This window comes from Dinoponera quadriceps, unplaced genomic scaffold (genome assembly GCF_001313825.1).
Source record: "Dinoponera quadriceps isolate SergipeBrazil2010 unplaced genomic scaffold, ASM131382v1 scaffold115, whole genome shotgun sequence".
Classification (NCBI taxonomy): Eukaryota; Metazoa; Arthropoda; class Insecta; order Hymenoptera; family Formicidae; genus Dinoponera; species Dinoponera quadriceps.
Genome location: NW_014554511.1, coordinates 778808 through 800971, shown reverse-complemented (window position 1 = coordinate 800971; position 22164 = coordinate 778808). Strand labels below are relative to the sequence as shown.

Genomic DNA, 22164 nt, shown 5'->3' with positions numbered 1-22164 from the left:
ACGAGTCCCAGGCCGGCATTTGAAAATCAACGCGTCCAACTCCGACTCCGGAGGAGATCTCCGCTGGTCTCGGACCGGAGGGAGGAAGAGCCCGGCCGCGTGATAAAGTTAACTACGGAACTGTGTTTTCTCGCTTGTCCCTTATCTTTCTTCTCCCTTGCCGCTGCTGATACTGCGTTTCGCACGGCGCAAAAACGATTGGCAGTCGAAGTAGCCGAGTCTGTTTGGTTTTGCGAAGGGTTTTGGTAGGGCGAAAATTTCGACTCAGGGATCGTTGTACAAGTCACGAAGACGAGACAGCCAGTATCCACAGAAAAAGACACGAGGACGTCGGAGGGGCGTCCGCCCTTCGCCCCGCTCGATCTCTCCCTCGATCTCTTCCCTCTGAGACCGCATTGTTAAACGGCTTGAAAAGGGACAGATTTTTTCGAGAATGCTCCGATCGTCCGAAATCCAGGACGGAAGAGACGACGGCTGCAGCGCGCGCCGGTAGATTCTTTTCAGAGAGAGAGAGAGAGAGAGAGAGAGAGCCCGAAACGGTTCGGGGCTTAGGTGGCGCGGAAGCGACGACCGACGACAACTTCTCTTCCTCTTCCCGGTCGGGCTGTTCTCAAGCTGGCTTCCTCCTTCACGTCCCCTTGTTATTTCAATTGCCGTCTCTTTACCTGTCACCGCGGCGTCATGGCCTCGGTCGTCCAGGCATGCGGCTCCTGAAAAGAGCAAGAAGCGGAGGGCAGGCGAAATTTTCTGCGCGTCCATTGAGAGCAAGATAAGCGTGATCCGACGCCTCCATCGTGGCGAGCGAGGATAGGAGAGGATGGAGGGAAGAAGACGAGTCGTTGGGAGAGAGAAAAAGGGAGAAGGTAGACAGCTGTCTCTCTTTCTCTCTTTCCTTCCTCTCTCTTTCTTGCTCGCTCGGTTTTCTCTCGAGAGAATCCGCAAAATGGAGCTCGGGTGCCTATCATAACATCCTCGTTTTACGGTAACAATGCGGCGGGAGGGTAACAAGACGTTCTTCGCCAGGGAACATGGAGCGTGAAAAAATAACGCGCACGAATGATTCGCGGCGGAGAGAGCCGGGCCGGCTGGCGGACCGGAAAAACAAGCGCATAATTTTACAGCGCCGCGCCGAGTGCGCACTCCGGGAGAGCCGCATGACCGGCGGAATAATTCCATAATATTATCAAGCGTTCCCCCCGGTGTGTTTCTCCCTCATGTTGGCTGCCAACTAAAGTCGCGTCACCGAAAACTCGGGGAAATTCTCTATGCTTTCCCTCACTCTTTTTCTCTCTGTGATAATACGCAATCGTAGACTATCACGAGAGCACCATTATTATTCGTATTTCCTTTAACGGCTGTTATTCACTCGTTAATACACTTTCTCTTCTTTTGTATACTATAACTGGGATAGACTCGCGATTATTTATAAATTATTTATTGTTATAGATATTACTATTTTGTACTATTTGACCGAAAGGATTTATTCGCCGTAGGACGAACAAATACTATTTGTCTATCAATATATACTTATTTATGCATTCTTTTTTTTGTCGCGGAAATAAATTTTTCATATTTACCTTTTGTATACTCACAACTACGACATTTGTGCACCAGATAAGCATTTTTATAGATATTTAAGTAAAGGCGTGTTGCAGATCGAGCAAGGCTCGATCGCCGGGTTGCAGCGCGCCAGGCGAGATGGTCTCGCGCGCGCTGGACTCTCACCGCCGCAGCTAGCGGCGCTCGTCGCGAGCACTCGGAGAGACTTGTTCTTGTCTGCCATACCACTCAAGTTGACAGAATGGTGAGCATACGCCTGGCGTGCCTTTTCGATTTCGTGTGTTTCGGGTATTGTACGGTTGTCTTGGTAGTAGTTACCCTTCAATACCTTCCTGATGCCGGAACCTCGTTCTGCACTCGTGGCCGTAAGCGTCACAAGATCTTCCGGGCGGAGGACCGGAAGATTCGTCCGCGGAGCACCTCCGCCGCACCATTAATCGGATCGAGTCCCCTACATGGCGTGCGGCGCGTCTACTCCACCGTTTCGGCATACTGAATCGGAGCTCGCTCCTCCACCCTATCTGAGCGTTCGCAATAAGGCATATCGGAAAAATGATTGAATCTGAGGACAAATCTAAAATGATAAGCGGCGAAAAAATAAAAGTGTGTGCCGACGAAAAAGATTTCGCTTTCGCCTTTGGAAGGATTTTCATCTGGCGCTATCGTGGCCAGAAGGCCAAGATAAACGGAAGCTGTCGCAGGTCTCGAAAGTTTTGGAATTTAAACTCCAATTTGCGCAGCATCGTAAAGAATCGCGCCCGCATAATTATTAAATAATGCGAGTCGCCGTAGAAAACTTTGTCATTAAAATTAAGCGCGTTTTTAGCTCCGGCAGTCCTTTGAACTTTCGTTCAAACAGAGAGAGAGAGAGAGAACACGCGCCGCGCGCTCTTCTTCGTTTTCATCCATTTAATTATATTCCCTGCGTCCTGCGTGGAACTGAACAAATTGCTCCGACTCACGTCTACGCTGCGTTTCTCGCGATTTTCCCGAAATGACGCATCGTCGTCGAGTGTCTATTTATTTCACGTCTCTTTCACGGCGGATTTCGTACGTCAGGAATTCGCAAAACGGCGTACACACACACACACACACACACACACACATATACACACATGGTTTATCATAATATTCTCTCGCTTTTGCGTCGAACGAGAACGTATTCGACGCGAATAGTATAAGAGGCAGAGACCATCGAGTGTATATATATGAGAAACATTCGAATGGCCCACGGACGAGCGTATAGCAGAGGGGAAAAAACATTACGCGCGCAAAATGGCCGTTTCCGGATGTATCCTAATTGGAAAAAATTCCGGAAATATTTCGAACGTGCAGAGAGATGTATGTAGAAAGAGAGAGTGAGAGAGGCTGACGAGTGCGGATAGAGAGAGAGAGAGAGGGGCGAGGACGAGGGTGAAAAAACGAAGAGAGCGGCGAAAGCGAAAAGTTCAAACGATGCTTTGCTACTCGCAATGGCGGCCGGTCATTAGGCTCTTTGAGACGAAATTACGCTCTCTCTCTCGGGGAATCCTCGCGCGTACGATCCGCGGTTTATTATATATCCACTATGTAATTTTCATACCATCCATCCGTTCAACTTCGGACCTTCCGTGCATGTCTTCGGCCCGTGAGATACCTACTTTTTAATACAGACCTTCCGACAGTTTTTCTCCCGAACGGGCTCTCTTCTTCCCTCTCCTCCTCCTCCTTCTACCCTTCGCGCGCTGTCGTAAGCATCGCCTTTTTGTCTTAGCTGATTGCCAGCTGATTGAGGTAATACCGTCGCTTCTTGCGCTTATCGGCGAAGCATTCGTTTCACGCGTTTCTAGATGATCAGTCCGAGTCGAAATTTTGGTCATAATGTTAAACCTTTAATTCTCCCCGCGTGTGCGTCTTTAAAATGAGTTTCCATCGACGCTTCGACTCGTCGGAAAATCTAATGCCAGGAATTGAAAGAGAAACGATATTTATTGACATTTCCACCAGGGAAGTTCCATCAGTCTGTCCGAAATTCGCCGGAAACTCTGTCTCTAAAGTGTCATTTCGCGTTGTCCGGGATGCCTTTTTCACGGCGAATCACGTAAATGACAAATATTTGTGCGATATTCACCTTATCTTCTTTTCTTTTTTTTCTTCTCGAAAGAACTTGACCCACACTTCCGTTCCTATCGTCTATCTCAGACACGCTTTATCGTTCAATAATGTTAAAAATAAACTGCGTTCTATATATATCGTCCATGAGAGGCAGCCACTAATCTTTAAACACGTTAACATCTCTTGTATCTAAAAATAGGAAAAGCTAAATAAGTATTATAAACGGTTAACGTCAGCGTATTTTTAACATATAAACATCGCTGATGTGCAGAAGAAAAAGCCGTTCTTGATTTCGGTACTTCTTTTTGTTTGAACCCATTATATCGCAGCAATATCTCTCACACAAAAACAACATTATTCGATATTATTTAATAAATATATTGTTGTATCGTCGGATTACATCGTATTGTTCGGTGAAAAAACATTGTTATTGTTGAACCCATTTTATCATCTTAGCTATTACTATGTTGTAAAATTAAAGGTTTAACATAGGGCGAAAATTTCGACTCGGGTGTGCGCTGTAAATTTACAACGAAACGAATCACAAGGAAGTAATCGACAAGCGAACAAAGAAGTCTTCGAATCTTCGATCCTTCTCTTTCGGCTCGACGCGCGTCCACGAAGGCGCCGCGACGGAATTTCCAAGTGCAAATTTACAATTTAAGGCGCAGCGAGATGCGATATATGCGCAACGGACGAAAAAAACGATGAAAGTTTCGATTGATTTTAAGCCGAGCTCACCAGCGTACTCATAACCGGAAGTTTCAAGGATCTCTGGAATATAGGGAACAGTAAAGTGCGAAATGAGATCTCGCGCGGCGGAGATAGCGCGCGTGCACGGAGACTTCAACGGCGGTGGAAACAAAACTAATGTCGTTAGCGTAAATTTTAAAGAAAATACACGGGGAGCGAATTCTATTTCTCTTATGGGCCGCTTTAATTAATAACTGAGCATATATTTGAGCGTTCATTTGTATAGAGAAGGAATGAGGCGAAGGCCGAGAGAGAGAGAGAGAGAGAGAGTCGGTAACCGCCACGGAATAACGTTTCGCGACTAATATATTTACTCGCCCCGGAGTGTATTTACATTTATGGGAAATAAGCGCGCTGTGTAAATCCTCTTTATTTAAGTGGAGATGTTCCTTAGAACCACTTGCGCGTTCGCTCGCTCCCCTCGCATTTAAACATTTTTAAAGTAGTTAAACAATCGTTATCCGATTCACGAATTGGAAACACTCGAACGACATTCGTCGGCGGCGGAAATTGCGCCTACGCTATTAATAATTCGGTAACACTACAATTGCGTGCTCGAGAGAGAGAGAGAGAGAGAGAGAGAGAGAGAGAGAGAGAGATATTTCGATGCAGGCACCCTTCTTGTATGTACACATTCTCGCCGAACGCTGAGACAAGGTCACGTAAATTAAACTTAAAAAAAAATGACGAAGAGAGAGAGAGAGAGAGAGAGAGAGAGACGGGGCGATGAAATGCCGACGGGACAGGTTAAATTGAAATATTTAATGAGAGAGAGAGCAAGAGAAGGCGAGAGAGCAAGCGATCCCTCTCTCTCTCTCTCAATCGCGACCGATCGCTCTCGAATCTCTCGCGCAAATTAACGAAACTTTATTGAATAACAACTGCTCAGGTCCCGAGACTCGTTCCCGCGAGTGCTCCCTCTCTCTCTCTCTCTCTCTCTCTTTCTCCCTCTCGCGATATTTACGTGGAAATGTCGTCGTCGTCGTAGTCGTGGTAGTCGTCGTCGCCGGCAATTTCCATCCACGCTTTCATTCTGCCTTTGACATTAATTCCCGTGCTCGGGGAAATTAATTGGCGTTACACCGCTGGTATATGCATTGCCGAGTGCCACCGTAATTAATAAGGCACAGTAACGGCATAGAAAACGAGGCTGGCGGGAACCGGCTTGCCGGTTGGTTGGTGGATGATTAGCCGGGAGGAAATCACAGCGCGATGGTGCGAGATCTCGCGAAACAGCGATCCATCCTGCCGCCGCCGTCGGTTTTTGTACGCACAATGTCGCGCCGTCCTTTTTATCACGATGCGAGAGCACCGAAAGCGTCGGAAGAGAGGAGGAGGAGAGAGAGAAATAGGAGGAAAGGGAAGGAGAAAGAGCGAGCGAAAGAAAGAGAGCGGCCGCGTGTTTGCACGCATTCGGAGAGGGAAAAGCGGAAAACGGAAAAGAGAGAGGAAGAAAAGACAGAGAAAGAGCCACACAGAGAAAAAGGTAGAGGAAAGAGAGAGGGGGAGGAGAGGCGGAGGGAATGGAAACGGACGAACAACGGAGCATTGTTCGGCTCGTTGAGATTGTCGAAACAACGATTACCTCACGTGAGACGACGGTGGCGGTCGCGAGCATTAGACAGGTGTTACGACGGGCGGCGCCCCGTATAATCTCATAACGGCGTCGTCCCGGCAATAATCGTTAGAGCGTTGCATAATTGCGTCGGTCGTCCGCGCAGTTTGCGCATACTGCGTTTCGTTACCGGAATCTCCGATTTTACGGTCGCGACGCGACGCTAATGCGCGGCGCGGCGCGGCGCAAAAATCTCTCGCGATTTTCCCCTCCCGGCTGTGTCTTCGCCTCGTTGTCGTCGTCGCCCGGGCGAAAGATTTTCCGGACACCGCTTCGGTGCATCGGGAAAAAGTTTTTCTCACTGAGACGAATTATATATTATATTAGGTTGGTAAGAAAGTTATCTCGTTCTTTTGAGGAAATTTCAATATCTTACATTTAAGCTCATAAGTGAGATTAATTAATGAAACCAACGAAATCTACCACTACCCTCTGAACATCCTGAAAATTTCCAAATTTTTTTCCTTTAAGAAAATTTTGCATCGAGAGGAAAAAGTGGTAGTTAGATGGTGCCAGGTCAAGTTAGTATGGTGGATGTGATGAAACTTCATAACCAAGAGCCTAGAGCTACTCCTTCGTCCTTAAAGCCACGTGAGGCCTGACATTGTCATTTTGGAAGACAACACCTTTTTGGTTATACAGTGCTGGACAAAGTTCACGTATTTTTGTATCCAGTCGGATTAGCTGATCACAATATAGGTCTGCTGTGACAGTTTGATCTGGTTGCAACAGTTCCCAGTGGATAGGATCTCGACAATCCCACCAAATGCAAAGCATTAGCTTTTTTTGGTGCAAATTGGCCTTCGCAAGGATAGGAGACGAACTGCCTGGCATTATCTTGGTTCTTTTCCTCACTACATTGTCATACACAATCCAATTTTCATCACCAGTAACCAGGTGATCCAAGAATGGCTCATATTGTTGTCGAGCAAGCAAAGAAGAAACAATAGAAATTCGATCTGCCATATTTTTTTCGCTTAATTCACGGGGAATACAACGACACCATTTGTAGACAAAGCCAAACTTGTTCAAGTGGTTTTCAATTGTTATGTGGCTAACGCTTAACTTATCCCCGATCTCCCTCGTAGTCAATAGTGGTTTATTACCCACTAAAGCCCTCAGAACGTCATCAAGCTCTTTTGGTCTTTCGGTGTGAGGTTTATCTTAAAGCTTCATGTCACCTGACTTTTCAAACCATCTTTGGACCGTACGCACTTTAACTTTAGATGGTCCAAAGACAAAACAAATTTTTATGAGCTTCCGTCGCATTATGACCAAATTGGAACTCATAAAGCATAAAGTGCCTAAAATGAAATTTTTCATGATCCATCATATACCTCTATTTCTCAAAATTTAATGATTAAAAAACACCTGTAGTATCAAAAATCAAAACGTGGGACTACTAGCTTTCGATCAATACCAAAATTGTCTAAAAGGCACAAAAGACAACGAAATAATGAACATTTCAATTGGAGCAACAGAAAAACGACATAACTTTCTTACCAACCTAATAATTATTTTTGACGTCATTTATGCTCTTTTTATACAATGATTGCAAATGGTCATTATAGATGCTTCTTTAATTAATAACTAAAAAATTACGGGACACCCTGTATACGTGCAAGGACGCCGCTCTCTCCACAGTTAATTAGCGCATTACTATATTTTTCGCACGACTAATCGAATAACTGTCGAGATACATTCGTTTCCACCTGGTCTCGTTCCCGCCCATCCGCTCGCTCGCTCCCGTTCCAATTATATCTCGTTCGCGTTCGCACAATTACTCCGGGGCTTTATGACGTTCGTGTATGCCAAAGTTCGGCCGCGTTCAAGCGATGAGAAGGACAGAATACGCGGTAGGCGATGCGCAAAACTCGCGCAGCACATCCTCCGCCTGCAGCCTTCCACCGATTTGCGTCAGAGTGACGATGGAAAACCCATACATGCACGAAAAATGTGCAGCGTTGCTTTCCACTCGCTCAACGCGAAGATGCGTATTCTTCTAGCACCGCCCGCGCGGCCCCTCTGACATTTTTAAACCACGCGCGCGCACATACGGTGCAGCGTGAGATGTTTTTTGCCGATTCGTAACATATTTATCAGATATCGATCGCCCCAGCCATTTTTTGCCGTTTCCAAAACAGAAATCGCGTGCGATTCTACAGGGAACTAACGAGGAGGAAGAAGAAAAAAAAACGGAAGACTGGCGGAATATATTAAAATGGGAATTTTATCATTTACGATTCTTATGCTCGCTCTGCTCGTCCCTCTGTTATTTCTTTTTTTTCGTTTCTTTTTTATTTTCTCCCTTTTTTGCGCGCTCGATCGAGCGCGTATTTCGAGGACTCGAAGAGATGCACTGCGCGCGCTGCACGTTCAGACCGCGAGTTAGAGGTCGAAAACGGACGGGCGGGTCAGAGTTTAAAGTCAAGATCGGGGATTGTCGACCGACAATGGAGATACATGAACGACGCGGGTACATACGCGAACAATACGTCGGGATTAGCCGAACGAACAATGTTCAGAAAACGATTCAAAAGCGCAGACGACGGAGATTTTTACGCTCGTTCGAACGCTCGTGTGACGCTTTTCACACCTCCCCTCCCTTGCCTCTTCCTCCATTTTTTTCGCATTTTTCTATCCGGAAGCCGCGGAACAATGTCGATTATTTAGTGCGTTCCGTATCTTCCGTCGGTGAGCTTCCGTGTATTTTATGAAATTTATATGTGTACACGGCGGCGCGGTGGCATTCACGGTGACATCAATTGAGTACACTCGTACACGTGGGATATATCAAAATAGCTCTTTGTAAAATGGAATCCGAAGCTTTCGATTGCGCGCACCGAACACAACGGCACGCGCGCTCTCGCTAATGCGACAGAAACGCGCGCCATTATAAACGCACGCCGAACGTAACACGTGATTCAAAAATGAACGATAATGAAGCGGGCTCAAATGTACTCGAGGAAAACTCGATTAATGTGCGCGAGCATAAATCCGCCGATCGTCGACCAAATCCCCCGCATACTCGTGTCCCTGCGAGTGTACGCGGAGTCGTTCGTGCGTGTTAAAAAGTGACTAAAATCGTTGTGTTTATCGCGGTTATTGAACATCGGACTGCTGCCGTTGTAAAGTGAAGAGCCAATTTTCCCGAGTGGCCGAAGGAAAGAGCGCCGACAACGTCGTGTCCGCAAACCTTCTGCAAAGCGTAGTACACGCGTAAAATACAGAACTTTTTGCTCGGCTTCACCCGTTCTACTTGCACACCGCAGGAACCGAGATTAGTTTGAAAGACTCTTAATTCTGTGTATATACGCACATATAGTACATATTTAAATATGTATACGTATGTATATATTTAAATATTTATATACCACTTTCTGGTAGTGATGTACAAACATATAAGGAGAATAAAAATAAATAGTATCTTCATATCCGCAATATTGCGCATATATTCGTTCTCGCTGAATTTAATGTTTCTCAAATAAATTAATATCGTCCAAAATTAACATTTGTCACTTAGATAGTTAAATAAACATATCGAAAAGTTTCGACAAATTTTTTGATCCACCCTCATAATTTTTAGAGGCCATTGAATAGTTACAGCACCGTTGGAAGAAGTATATAGAAGTGAAAGGGGTTGAAAAATAAATCGAAATTTTTCCGAAATATTGTGTTTTCATGTCAAATCCTACTACTTATCAGACCACCCTCGTAGCAAGTTCACGAAGGGTCCTTCTGATATCGTCGCTGAAAAGTACAATACTTTAAGGATCGACCGACCTGCGCGCGCGCGTCATCGACCGGAGCCGCCGCCGGCGCGCGATCTAAATGCGCATCAGTCGTCGGGGGCAAGTATGTGACGTTTTCTCCCTCCCTCTCTCTTTGGTTTTTTCCTCCCTCTCTTATTTCTGCTCGTTGCAACAGGCAACCGGGGTCGTCTCGCGGCGGCAATATTTCGCGCGCATGATTGGACAAAAAGCAGCTCTACGGCGGCAACCTCGAGTGCTCGGCCGAGTGCGGACCGCTTTTGAGAGAAGAGAAAAAGAAATGGAGAGAGGAGGATCGAGGGAGGCAGATGCTCACTCCGCAGTCTCACGCCTCGATACAACGGGGCGGGTTCGATGCGGTGGGAAAAATAACGGCGGTAAACGTGTATGGACCGACTCAATAGGGTCTCACGGGCACGGGCAGCTTTCTCCTTTCTTCCGAAGTCGCGGAGAGCGCTTCTCAATATCTTCCCTCCTTTCATTTCGCTCTTGACGACGCGCCTTGCTCTCGCGCTCTTTTATCGCGCGCTTCTCTTCCGTTTACGCGCCGAAAAGCTTGCTGCCGTATCACACTTGGTGAAGCGATCGCCAAGTGATAGCGCGCGCCCGCGCGATCTACACACCCAGCGAGCTTCTTTCTTAAAGCGGGCGGGAAACGCCCGCGCAATTATTTTCCCAAGTGTTTCATGTTATCCATTTCGTCATCTTATCCCCTCCCCCCTCCTTTCCCTTATACCACGCAGGGCTGAAGATTTACAATATCCTTCTCATCGGGGCGTCTCACCTTTCCCGGGATCTCTTTCACCTTCGTCCCGAACTGTCTTCCATCAGTATATCTACTCTAACATTCTATTCTCTCTCTCTCTCTCTCTCTCTCTCTCTCGTTAATTCTCTATCTATTTATCTGCCTATATACCAATCTGTCTACCTACCCACCTATCTGTCCATCCATCTCCCTCACTCTCGGCCCGTCCGCCGTAGAGAAGGTATACGCCCAGCATTGTGCTGATCCCTCTGAGTTACGTCGGAGTGGCAATTGTGTCAAGTTTACGGTCGAGCGCTATTCCATTGACTGCGGCGCATGTGTCTAATGTGTGTCGCAGCATAAGCGGCGACTCGAATGCGGCCGCGACGAGAAGGGACGAGAGGATGAAAGGAAAGGCGACAGAAACGCGCGAGGATGCAGCAGCGAGGACTCCCCGTCAAAGGAGGAATTACAGGGAACTAGTTTTCTACGGCCTCCTCCGACTTCCTTAGGTTAGGTCAGAAGGATGATTCCATTATAAGTTTCGCCGGCTCATCGGGTTCTTCCTCTCTCTCTCTCTCTCTCGCCGATTCTTCTTTTTCTTGTCCCTTCTGCTCCTCTTCCCCGTTCAGTAAATGTTCGGAAGTATTACTTTACCGAAAACCGCGTTTTTTCCGGATACTTATTACTAAAAGTTGCATCTTATCAAAGTATTGCTTGAATCTTTCGCCTTACTAAATTAATGAGTCTATTTTATATGGAAATAACAGAAAGAGTTTGTTATCACTCATTTCTATCGTCAAAAGTCAACTGAGCGAACGATAAACAGAGAACTGCTGATACATACTTAGGATTGATTACATGTGTTTACGAACGTAAAGGATTTTATAGCGAAGTCGTAGCTATCACAGAATTGATCTTTAAAATGTTCAATATACCTTTTCGACGTTTCCGATTTTCTCCACAAAAAAACTTCATATCCCCTCTTTGAAACTTATACGAATACTTTTCTGTAACTTATTTTGTTGATTACCACAAAAAGGAAAGCAGTTTTCGACGGAGTGATACTTCCAAACATTTACCTCTCCCGTTTTCTTTCTCGGTTTCTCTCCGTCCAACATCCGAGACACTTTTCCGTTTCCGTATCGCGCGCGTCGTCCGTTCGTTCTTTCACTCGTTCGTTTGCTCGTTAATTCCTTCGTTCGGCCGCACGTCGGTTGCTCCTACAAATTACTGCGGCCGCCGAGCACCCTAGTACTTATTCCATCAGCGGTATGATTCATCCTTTTCTGGGGTGTAATGTATTCCGCGTTTCCAAGCCTTCCGCTCCGCCTTTTATTTCCTCCGCCTGTCCGTCTTCCCACTCCAACTACGCTATTGCGATCATTCTCTGCTTCCTCGCTTTTCTCTCTCTTTCTCTCTCGTCCGTTTTCTTCCTTTTCTCTCCCGCACCACGCTCCTCAGCCGGCCTCGCACGCGCGCGTGTGACGACAAAATTCCAGATGTCACACGTCCTCCCTTCATCCATTAATTAACAACTATCTCGCGTCCATTCATTTGACTACGGCGACGGTTCGCCGGATTAAAGAGTTGCGCGTTGAGCTTGAGAGATCGTGTGAGTTCTCTCGCATATCAAACGCGGCTGAGATTGTCGGCGTCTTTGCGGCTTTCTTCACGCGCACTCGATCCTAGTATCGCCGTGAATTTATTCGTCATTTGTTTCTCTCTCTCTCTCTCTCTCTCTCTCTCTCTCTCTCTCTTACACACTCGTTTGACGGGAACGAACGAGTGAGATCAGTTTTGTATGACGACTGTCGGAGAGATCAAGGAAAAAATTGGCACGTTTGATTGCTGGCAACGGTTCGTTATACTGGCGAATTTCTATTGCGAAAAAAACTCGCGTAATAGCTCGTAGCGGCGCGAGTTAAAAACGGTAAAAATCATATAACGGATCGTTTACTCTGTGTTTATCGACAAATCGAGCATAGACTGGATAACGTTTGGTGGTTTGATTCTCGTGGCGGTTTATACGTTTCGCTTCGTCAAAATTGAACCGAAACAACACTTGTTTACTCAACAGTGCCCGTCGTTTGCCATCATATCGTTTATTTATTTATTTTTCTCTCTCCCGGACGACGAATAAACACGCGTGTATTACCATTAATTTTAAAAAATCGTGCCGCCGCACAGCTCTCTCTCTCTCTCTCTCTCTCTCTCTTTCTCTCTCTCTCTCTCTGACTGTCTCGTTGCGAAGCGTTATTGGCACAGGTTGCAAAATAAAGAAGTTAATTTTGCATTTCTCAACACACACGCGAGATCACGCGAATTGTCCGAGTTGTTGGGAAAATAATCTGAGCGTCCGTACAACTCAAATTTCGCGCCGATAACATTTTACTTAAAATTACGTTACATGGATGCACGATGCGCGTTTGAAATTTGACGAGCGAAACGAACGAGGAATCTCACGCCAAGAGAGAGAGAGAGAATGTACTCGCGCGAGGTCTATCGAAGAATACGAATGCAACCGCAAGGCTTAATTCCAAACATCCTGACCCGATGTGCCTTGAACCCTCGGCTACACGCGAACGTGATCGACGCGACGATATCGAGACTGCCTCTTTCCATCTCTTCCTTTATCCTTCTCTCGTCGCTCACGGGAAAACCACGTTGCGCTCGCGACGCCTGATACACCCTGTACAGATACCACGGTTATAGATGGCCGAGCGATTCGGGCAACAAATATTCGAGTATCTCTTTTCCACTGTGAGGAAACGGGCGCCCGAGGGGGTCCAGACGGGACGTGACCGAGATAACGAAACGACGCGTTCTATTCCGGCGGGCGCATCGCGTCCCGGCGAGGAGTCGACGCCCGGCATTTTAGCGGCGCCAAAATCTTGAGGCTCACCGAACTCTCATAGGTGTAGGTACGAAGTATAGCCGTGCCGGACGCAGTTCGTATATATATATACACAAATATATATATATATATATATATTATATAGAGGGTGTCCCAAACTAAGCTCGGTTCCAGAGGTGTGCAAGTAGACGGGTGAAACCGAGCAGAAAAGCTCTATACCATTTTGCAAATAATACGCGAAATTTCGAATTATCAATATTTGAAAATGGTCATTTATAGATACTTCTTTAATTAATAACTTATCAATTTACGTGTTATTTGCAAAATTAATTTAAGACACCCTGTATATATATATATATATATGTATGTATGTACGTATGTATGTATGTACGTATGTATACACATGTATATACCGGAGATCCGAGGCGGTAACGTTTTCTCGTTCGAGTATATCTTCCTTTTATACCGCACGATACGCGGCACGTGGTGCACATCGAATACCGCCGCCGCCACGGAGAAATATTTATTAGATGATCCACGCGCTGAATTCTTACGAGTGCCTTAACGACGTGGTTCCCGCGGCGCGATGCGTCGTGCGTCTTGTTCGCGAACGCGCCCATGAACGATGGAGAGAAGCACAGACAGGCTCACGCACGCGAGATTGCATATGCATTAACGCAGGGACCGTGTGAACAATGGTCGTCGTAAATCGTCGACGGGAAAGCTAGCTATGTGCGAGCTGAAATTATTCGAGTGGCTTTTTGTGCAACGACGACGGGACGTTTCCGTGAAACTATGCGGTTTTCGCGGAAATATTAATTAATTAACACGTTGACCGCGCCACGCGCTTCTTCCATTGATTGCGCAGAAACCTCACCGATGATCGAATTGCATTGAAGATATACGAGGACGGTCTGATAAGTAGTAGGATTTGAAATGAAAACGCAATTTCGGAAAAATTTCGATTTATTTTTCAACATAGTCCCCTTTCACTTCTATACATTTCTTTCAACGGTGCTGTAACTTTTTAACCCTTTCGGTACAAGCGCCGGATATATCCGGCATTCATCTGATGACCTGTATGTACGAACGCCAGATATATCCGGCATCCATCTGATGACCTGTGTGTACGAACGCCGGATATATCTGGCATCCATTTGATGACCTGTGTGTACGAGCGCCGGATATATCCGGCATCCATGTGACAGCCTGTATGCACCATCTATAGTTGGTAACAGAGTATTCTATTTTACTGACGTATTAGATTAAGCACAGTTCTTATTTAATGCTTAGGAAAATCTTCATACAAAAGAGAACTGACCAAGTGCTATGTGTGCATTTTCGGAGCGGCGCCTCGTACAGCAGGAGTGTCATGGCGGACAGAACGCTCGTACCGAAAGGGTTAATGCCCTCTAAAAAGTATGATTGTTCAAACTCTGCTAAATAGGCATCTACCATAGTGATGACCTTCGAATTCGACGTGAATTTCTTCCCTGCGAGCCATTTTTTCATGTTGGGAAACAGGAAAAAGTCGCTGGAGGTCAAATCTGGAAAATACGGCGGATGAGTGAGCAGTTTGTATCTCAATTCGACCAGTTTAGCTGTAGCGATTGCGGATGAATGTGCTGGTGCATCGTCGTGATGGAACAGGACTTTCTTCTTTACAAGATGATGCAATTTCTTCTTCAGTTCCACGTCGAATCGTCCCAGCAAATATATTATAGTGTCAGTTGCCGGTGGCTGTCGTCGCATTCGGTGGGTTATAAGTTAATAAGATGGTCTCGCGAAAATGAAAGAATATCGAAAGGAGAGCTAATGAAATATCCTTTCCGCGTGTCGAACGAGGCCGTAACTTCTTTATACGTTCATCGGCGCGAAGTACGCGTAACTTCGCGAACGACCGCTCGGCCGCAACGTCGAAAAACGAGCAACGAATTTTAATGATAATGTAACAATTCAATTAATATTCTGGTTGTATTTTTCACTCCGTTCAACCGATCGTACGTAATTGTAATTAATTATATGGAGTTCGTTACATGCAATAGAAGAGAGAGAGAGAGAGAGAAAGAGAGAAAGACCCGTACCCTCGTTTTTATATATTTCTGAGCGCGCATTTAATATTCGTACGTCGCTATACACGTCCTGTGCGACAAAAAGAGAAGGGAAAAACAATACGGCGGCTTATTTTTAGGGCGGTTTCATTGGTCGAGACGCCCGTCGCGCCGCGCTTACGCTCTTATGTAAATTTGTACGCGATGGGCTTTTACGCGCTCAGCTTCCGCGTTGCGGTTTTTCCTTTTTCCCTCTTTTTTTTCGCCGTTCCGTCGTTTCTACGGCAACGCATTAAATTGATGAGGGATCGCGACGTTTTTCGTCGCGCTCACTTCGCGTCATTATTTATATACGTTTGTTCTTGCATGTATACCGCGTTTAATTTCCGCGTGGGCGGAAAGCTCACCGGAAGGAAAAATCGATTATAGAGGGGAGAAAGAGAGTTAATGAGTATTGATATGGTCAGAATAAATTTTTACTAGTCCACGGATTCATTTAAGTGGATGTAGGCTATCCTTGCGAGAGCGCCACAAAGTGACGTTCAAATTTCGACACAAGGATATCCTGCAGTTGCATATCCTGATCGATTATCTAATTATGCAAACGCGAAATTTCGGGAATTTGCCTCGCAAGTGGGTCATCGATCGAACGTCGAAGCCGCAACTAAATCCGGACTTCACTTACACGCTGCCGTTTTCGATCTTCAACTTCGACGCATATCCAAGAGAGAGAGAGAGAGAGAGAGAGTATGCGTGTATGTGTGTGTATGTTCATCGAGTAAACGAAAATACTTGAAATAGTATAACCGGTTTTTAATGGAAATATCTCAAACTTCCTGCAGCGCGTTTCTACTCGTTTCCACCAATTCTCCCTTTCTCTCTCTTTCTCCCTCTCTCTCTCTCTCTCTCTTTTGTCTGTTCACTCTCCAAAGTTACGAGCAGATATTGGTTCGAGCATCGCTCGCTGGTAGCCGGGCACGACGCGAGTCCGACTCGCGCGCGAGAGAGAAACCGCACGCGCGCGCGAAACTGCCGCGGAGCGCGGCATTTATCTGGCTAACTGAGCCGTGTCTGTCGCTTGGAATTGCGATTCGTGTCCCATTGTAAACTTAAATAGCCCGAAATGTCGCCGGTCGATTTAATTTCGGGGATTTCGGCGACTATTTCCATTTACGAGATTTATGTTTACGCGCCGTTCTCGTCGCGCCGCACCGCGTCGATTCGCGCGGCGACCCGCGTTGAAAATATCCGTGTCGTCAAAGAGGGATAGCGAGGGGAGACTGGGGGAATTTACGACGCTTTATTACTTCGCGAGAGCCGATATCTGTTAATGTATATTAACTTCCCGGAGCGACCGAGCGAGGACGACAAAATTCCCTCACGCCGGCGAAGTTAGGAAACTGGCGACTTAGAAGTTGCCTTCGCAGCAGCGCGGGCGCGCGCGTCCTCGAGGTAGTTCCAAGAAACAGGACGGCGACAATTCCGTAGCGGCAGGACGGTGCTAAGTGCCGCCGGAGAGCAGTTTGACGTTTTACCCATTAGGCGCGATGTTTAAGACCCGATAAGTTTCTCACGCGAAGTCTACGTCGGAAATATGTGAAATTCGAAAAGTACCGGAGAGACAGAAGTTCCTCCGCGGAGGAAGAAGACCGTCCGGTCGGCAGATAAGAAAAAGGGAAGAATGAGTGAGTGAGAGAGAGAGAGAGAGAGAGAGAGAGAAGAAAGAAACGCACGGGAAAACAAATTTTTCGCTGTCACTATATAGTCACTATATTGACAAATATTTGCTGTTCTAACAAAATTTGTTTTCACCCTATATATTGTATAGTTTTGTTATTGAACGCGTTTTGCAGAGATTTGCAATAAATCTGGTCAAAATCACTACAGCAACATTTACTAGAAATATCTCTCGTCTACAATTCTTCCAATTGCTATGCGATTATATCTACGAGTACCATAAAATGTTTCTTCATTGTACGTTATGTCAAGCGCTGTCAAAAAATGTGTAGACCAGCGATCAAATCGTAATAGACACGTGCAACCAGACACGATACGGCTCGGAAGACTGATAAGTTGCAGTCTAAATAAGCACTAAAAGGCTTTATCAAAGCTCGATTTACGTAACATGCCGTAATGGCGTTTTGCCACAAACGCGATGCAAAATGCACTCCTATGTGATGATCATTTACGTCACGAAGTATCGTGCGGGTGATCGCTCCCGGATTGACGAGGTTTCAATATTTCCCGAGCAGCGCGTAGGTGACATTTAACGTTTGCGCCGCCGTTTCACGCGTACTAATCAGCAGAACGCACGCGCGTCGTATAAAAATATCACATAAAAAAAGGTAGAGCGATTTAGATATGTTGCTTATAACTAAATATCTTTACACGGAGAAAACAAATTTTGCTGGGAACAGCAAATGTTTGTCAATATAGTGACAGCAAAGAAGATTTGTTTAGACACCAAAAAATTTGTTTGAGCAGCGGAAAGATTTGTTAAGAGTATTAATTGTCTTTCCTGTTGTCCAACATGAAAAAATGGCTTGCAGGGAAGATATTCACGTCGAATTCGGAAATCATCACTGAGATAGATGCCTATTTTGCAGAGTTTGAACAATCATACTTTTTAGAGGGCATTAAAAAGTTACAGCACCGTTGGAAGAAGTGTATAGAAGTGAAAGGGGACAATGTTGAAGAATAAATCGAAATTTTTCCGAAATATTGCGTTTTCATTTCAAATCCTACTACTTAACAGACCGCCCTCGTATATCTTCTCGCCGCTTTGGGTTATGTCATTTAAAATGTTTAATCGCGTTAAAGTATAAGTTAACACGCCCGATCGTGTTAAATGATTTAAAATGGCTGGAAATGTGTTCTGGAAAAGTCTCAGCTACATTAACCCACTTGGATTTGCGGTGTGGAAGGAACCGGGTTATTGCCGCGCGGAAAAATCCGTCGGGCGCGAATTTACGTGATCGCGGCCGTTTAATCCGCGAAAGGACGTAAAACTGCGCTTTTCGAAAAGCCCGCCGCCCCGAATGGGCCGTCCCATGCTTCGGAGGAAAAGAGTGAAGAGTGAGGGGCGCGCGACCATTGAAATCGGGAAATCATAATCGCGAGAAGTTTTTAATGCGACCGCCATCTGGTTCACGGCGCCAGAAAGAACGGGGGCGGCCGTGGCATTGTGTTTTTGCGGAGGGGAAGGGTGCAGGTGGTGATGAGCGATAACTACGGGCGCGGGGGGGGGGGGGGAAACTACTAAATTCCGCGCGCCCATGCGTGGTCTCTCACCGGCCTGGAAACGCCGCGCGCCGACAAGGGTCGCGAAGTTAGCCGGCTTGCCGCGTTCGTTCTTCAGAAATGTTTAAGTGCCACGCAGAGGGGGAAGGAGAGGAGGGAGAAAGAGAAAGAGGAGAGAAAAGTTGAGAGGACGAAGAGGCGAAGGAAGGCATGTCGTTGTCGTCGTCTGTCAGTGGTTTGCGAGCGGGACGTCGTAGAACGTAGCCGAGAGTAGCAGGTGTTCGCACCGCCAGCCGCGGGTTCCCCTTCTCTAGACGAACGCGTACACATGCACACACACATACACACGCAACTTACCCGGCAATTTCTTTCGCCCCGACCCCCGAAAATGATTGCTCGCACCTTGCATCGGTCGTGCAGTTTTTACAGCGCCGTGTGCGTCGCGCGTATACATGTACACACAAACCGCCACGGGAGCGTGGACCTCGCGCGAGCAGAAGCTAATAATTTCGGGATCCGGATCGCGAGCGCCGAATGAAAGGACGGGAACGAAAGAGAGAGAGAGAGAGAGACGTTGGAACCCGTCGGGGTTCTTCGCTCTTCGTGGAAGAGAGCGAGTCCACGTTTTACGGCGCGCGAAGCCGCGAGCGAGCGAGCGAGCGCACACAAGCAACATCCATTAGAAAGCCATCTCTCCTCGTAAAAGGCGAGAATGGTGTAACAGCGAGACGGAGAATCTCGCTTTTTTTTTCACGGGGAGATGATAATGGGCGGTTACGGGTGCCTCGATCGGGGCGGTAATTGCGTTTGCGCCGTCGACCAAATTAACGTGCGGCCGCTTCTCTTCGGATTACGCGCCTTTTTGCGCCTCGTTGTCTCGGCGTTCCGTCCGAAATTCAGGAGATAATTTCGTCCCGTTTGCACTCCGCATCCCTCCCGCGTGCCGACACGGCCAGGTGTTACCGATGGAATTCCGGCGATTCTATCGCAACGGAACTGCTAATATATGACGTTTAAACGTCTGATAAGAAATTGTTATCTATGATAGTACCGGGCCGTAAATGAGAGTTGGATACTGAATATTAAATATTCAATATCATCATGTAAAGAAAATAAGTAAATCGCGCGCGCGATCGATGTTTTCATGTACCGCAAAATGAATGGACGGTGTTAAAAGAAACGATTGTTCTTTGTCGGAAAGGGGACGGTTTAAGCTTTCGAATGCAATTTACCACAGTTCGCTATGACTTTTCTACATGGAGATATTGACGAGCGGCGGATCGTCAAAAGCGGCGGTTGCGACTCGCGACAATGTTGCGCGCCGCGGCGACGTGTGAAGTCCGCTGCGCGAACGCGCTACAAAGTATACCGCACGCGCTTTGGCTCCCGCTCGCGCTCGTCCGTCAAAATCTCGCACTCTTCGAACGCCTGTAACTCGGCGAAAAATCGACGTACAAACTTGAAACAAACGCCATTCTCCTCGACATTTCGCGCGGCACAATTTCGCGCTAGTTGCATATGTTCTTGTCATGGCACGCGTTCGAGTATATCATTATTATGTATTATTATGTATTATTATGATATACAGGGTGCGCCGATGAAATTCGGACGTGAAAACTTTTAATCGGGAAAGTCATTTATTAGAGTCAATTTTAAAAACGCAAAGAGATTAGTTGGGATATATTAGGTTGGTAAGAAAGTTATGTCGTTTTTTTGAAGAAATTTCAATTTTTTATATTTAAGCTTATAAATGAGATTAATTAATGAAATATTGACCACTGTTTTCTAAGACCTTTCTCCATCTGTCAACAAGGTCATTTATACCGGATGTATAAAAGATCCTATCCTTTGAAGCCAGGAAATCTACCACTGCCCTCTGAACATCCTGAAAATTTCCAAATTTTTTTCCCTTTAAGAAAATTTTGCATCGAGAGGAACAAGTGGTAGTCAGATGGTGCCAGGTGAGTATGATGGATATGATAAAACTTCATAACCAACAGCCTGCAGCTTCTCCTTCGTCCTTAAAGTCACGTGAGGCCTGGCATTGTCATGTTGGAAGACAACACCTTTTCGATTATACAGTGCTAGACAAAGTTCACATATTTTTGTGTCCATTCGGGTTAGCTGATCGCAATATAGGTCTGCTGTGACAGTTTGATCTGGTTGCAACAGTTCCCAGTGGATAGGACCTCGACAATCCCACCAAACTCAAAACATTAGTTTTTTTTGGTGCAAATTGGCCTTCGCAAGGGTAGGAGGTGAACTGCCTGGCATTACCTTGGCTCTTTTCCTCACTACATTGTCAATCTACTTTTCGTCACCAGTAACTAGGCGATCCAAGAATGGCTCATATTGTTGTCGAGCAAGCAAAGAAGAAGCAATAGAAATTCGATCTGCCATATTTTTTTCGCTTAATTCACGGGGAATCCAACGACATCATTTGTAGACAAAGCCAAGCTTGTTCAAGTGGTTTTCAATTGTTATGTGGCTAACGCTTAACTTATCCCCGATCTCCCTTGTAGTCAATAGTGGTTCATTACCCACTAAAGCCCTCAGAACGTCGTAATCAAGCTCCTTTGGTCTTCCGGTGCGAGGTTCATCTTGAAGCATCATGTCACCTGACCTGAATTTTTCAAATCATCTTTGGACCGTACGCACTTTAACTTTAGATAGTCCAAAGACTAAACACAAATTTTTATGAGTTTCCGTCGCATTATGACCAAGTTGGAACTCATAAAGCATAAAGTGCCTAAAATGAAGTTTCTCTTGATCCATCATATACCGCTATTTCTCAAAATTTAATGATTAAAAAACACCTGTAATATCAAAAATCAAAACGTGGAACTACTAGCTTTCGATTAATACCAAAATTGTCTAAATCGCACAAAGAACAATGAAATAATGAACATTTCAATTGGAGCAACAGAAAAACGACATAACTTTCTTACCAACCTAATAATTTATAATACTCGTATGTATAAAATGGGAGGTCGTACAACTAACTCGGATAAGGTTATAATAGGACTTCAATTACGACGATCTTGACCTTATGTGTATGTGTGTTGAAAGCCGTATAATTTTCGATCCAGTGAGTGGAACGTACGTGATACTGACCGTACATAATCCGGCATAATAGCCTTAGTGTTCACTGATTACGATCGAGTTTCTCGTTGATGCCCAACATGCCTCTACATATTCGTGTATCATGACTGTTGATTGTTTCAAGGAAACGACAACGTTACCCTCGAAACAGCACTGATAGCTTCTAATGTATACACCACAGGTTATCGTTCGAGAGCAGTGAAACTATCATATCATGTTGCCTTTTTGACGAAAATCATTCGAAATATTTCTCAGCACGTATCAATTTCCGAGGATAACTTTCTTCAAATTCCACTTAATCTAATTGACGATTAACTGAGAAAATTGCCAACAAAAATGTTTATTTATATAATTTGTTGCCTGACAATAATTAAAAT

General features: G+C 45.7%; 2 protein-coding genes across 2 annotated transcripts in view; one reads left to right on the top strand and one right to left on the bottom strand.

Moving 5' to 3' along the window:
* The window catches only part of LOC106751706 (slit homolog 2 protein), a 68109-nt gene that overhangs the window by 17984 nt on the left and 27961 nt on the right, over positions 1-22164 (top strand). The window lies entirely within an intron of this gene.
* Positions 7425-21295, bottom strand: LOC106751635. The gene is made up of 5 exons (XM_014632598.1): positions 21226-21295; positions 20684-20751; positions 14789-15134; positions 9219-9325; positions 7425-7451 (listed from the first exon to the last, which is right to left on the bottom strand). Exons 1-5 carry the CDS (start codon positions 21293-21295, stop codon positions 7425-7427), a joined length of 618 nt encoding a protein of 205 aa, XP_014488084.1.

What these genes read in the sequence shown, in the direction of transcription:
- LOC106751635 (XM_014632598.1), bottom strand. Translation starts at nt 21,295, where the DNA reads ATGCTTCAAGATGAACCTCGCACCGGAAGACCAAAGGAGCTTGATTAC. An exon ending in CGTTCTGAGGGCTTTAGTGG is followed by an intron (nt 20,752 to 21,225) that starts GTAATGAACCAC and finishes ATAATCGAAAAG; the next exon opens with GTGTTGTCTTCCAACATGAC. An exon ending in AGAGGGCATTAACCCTTTCG is followed by an intron (nt 9,326 to 14,788) that starts GTACGAGCGTTC and finishes GTATATACACAG; the next exon opens with AATTAAGAGTCTTTCAAACT.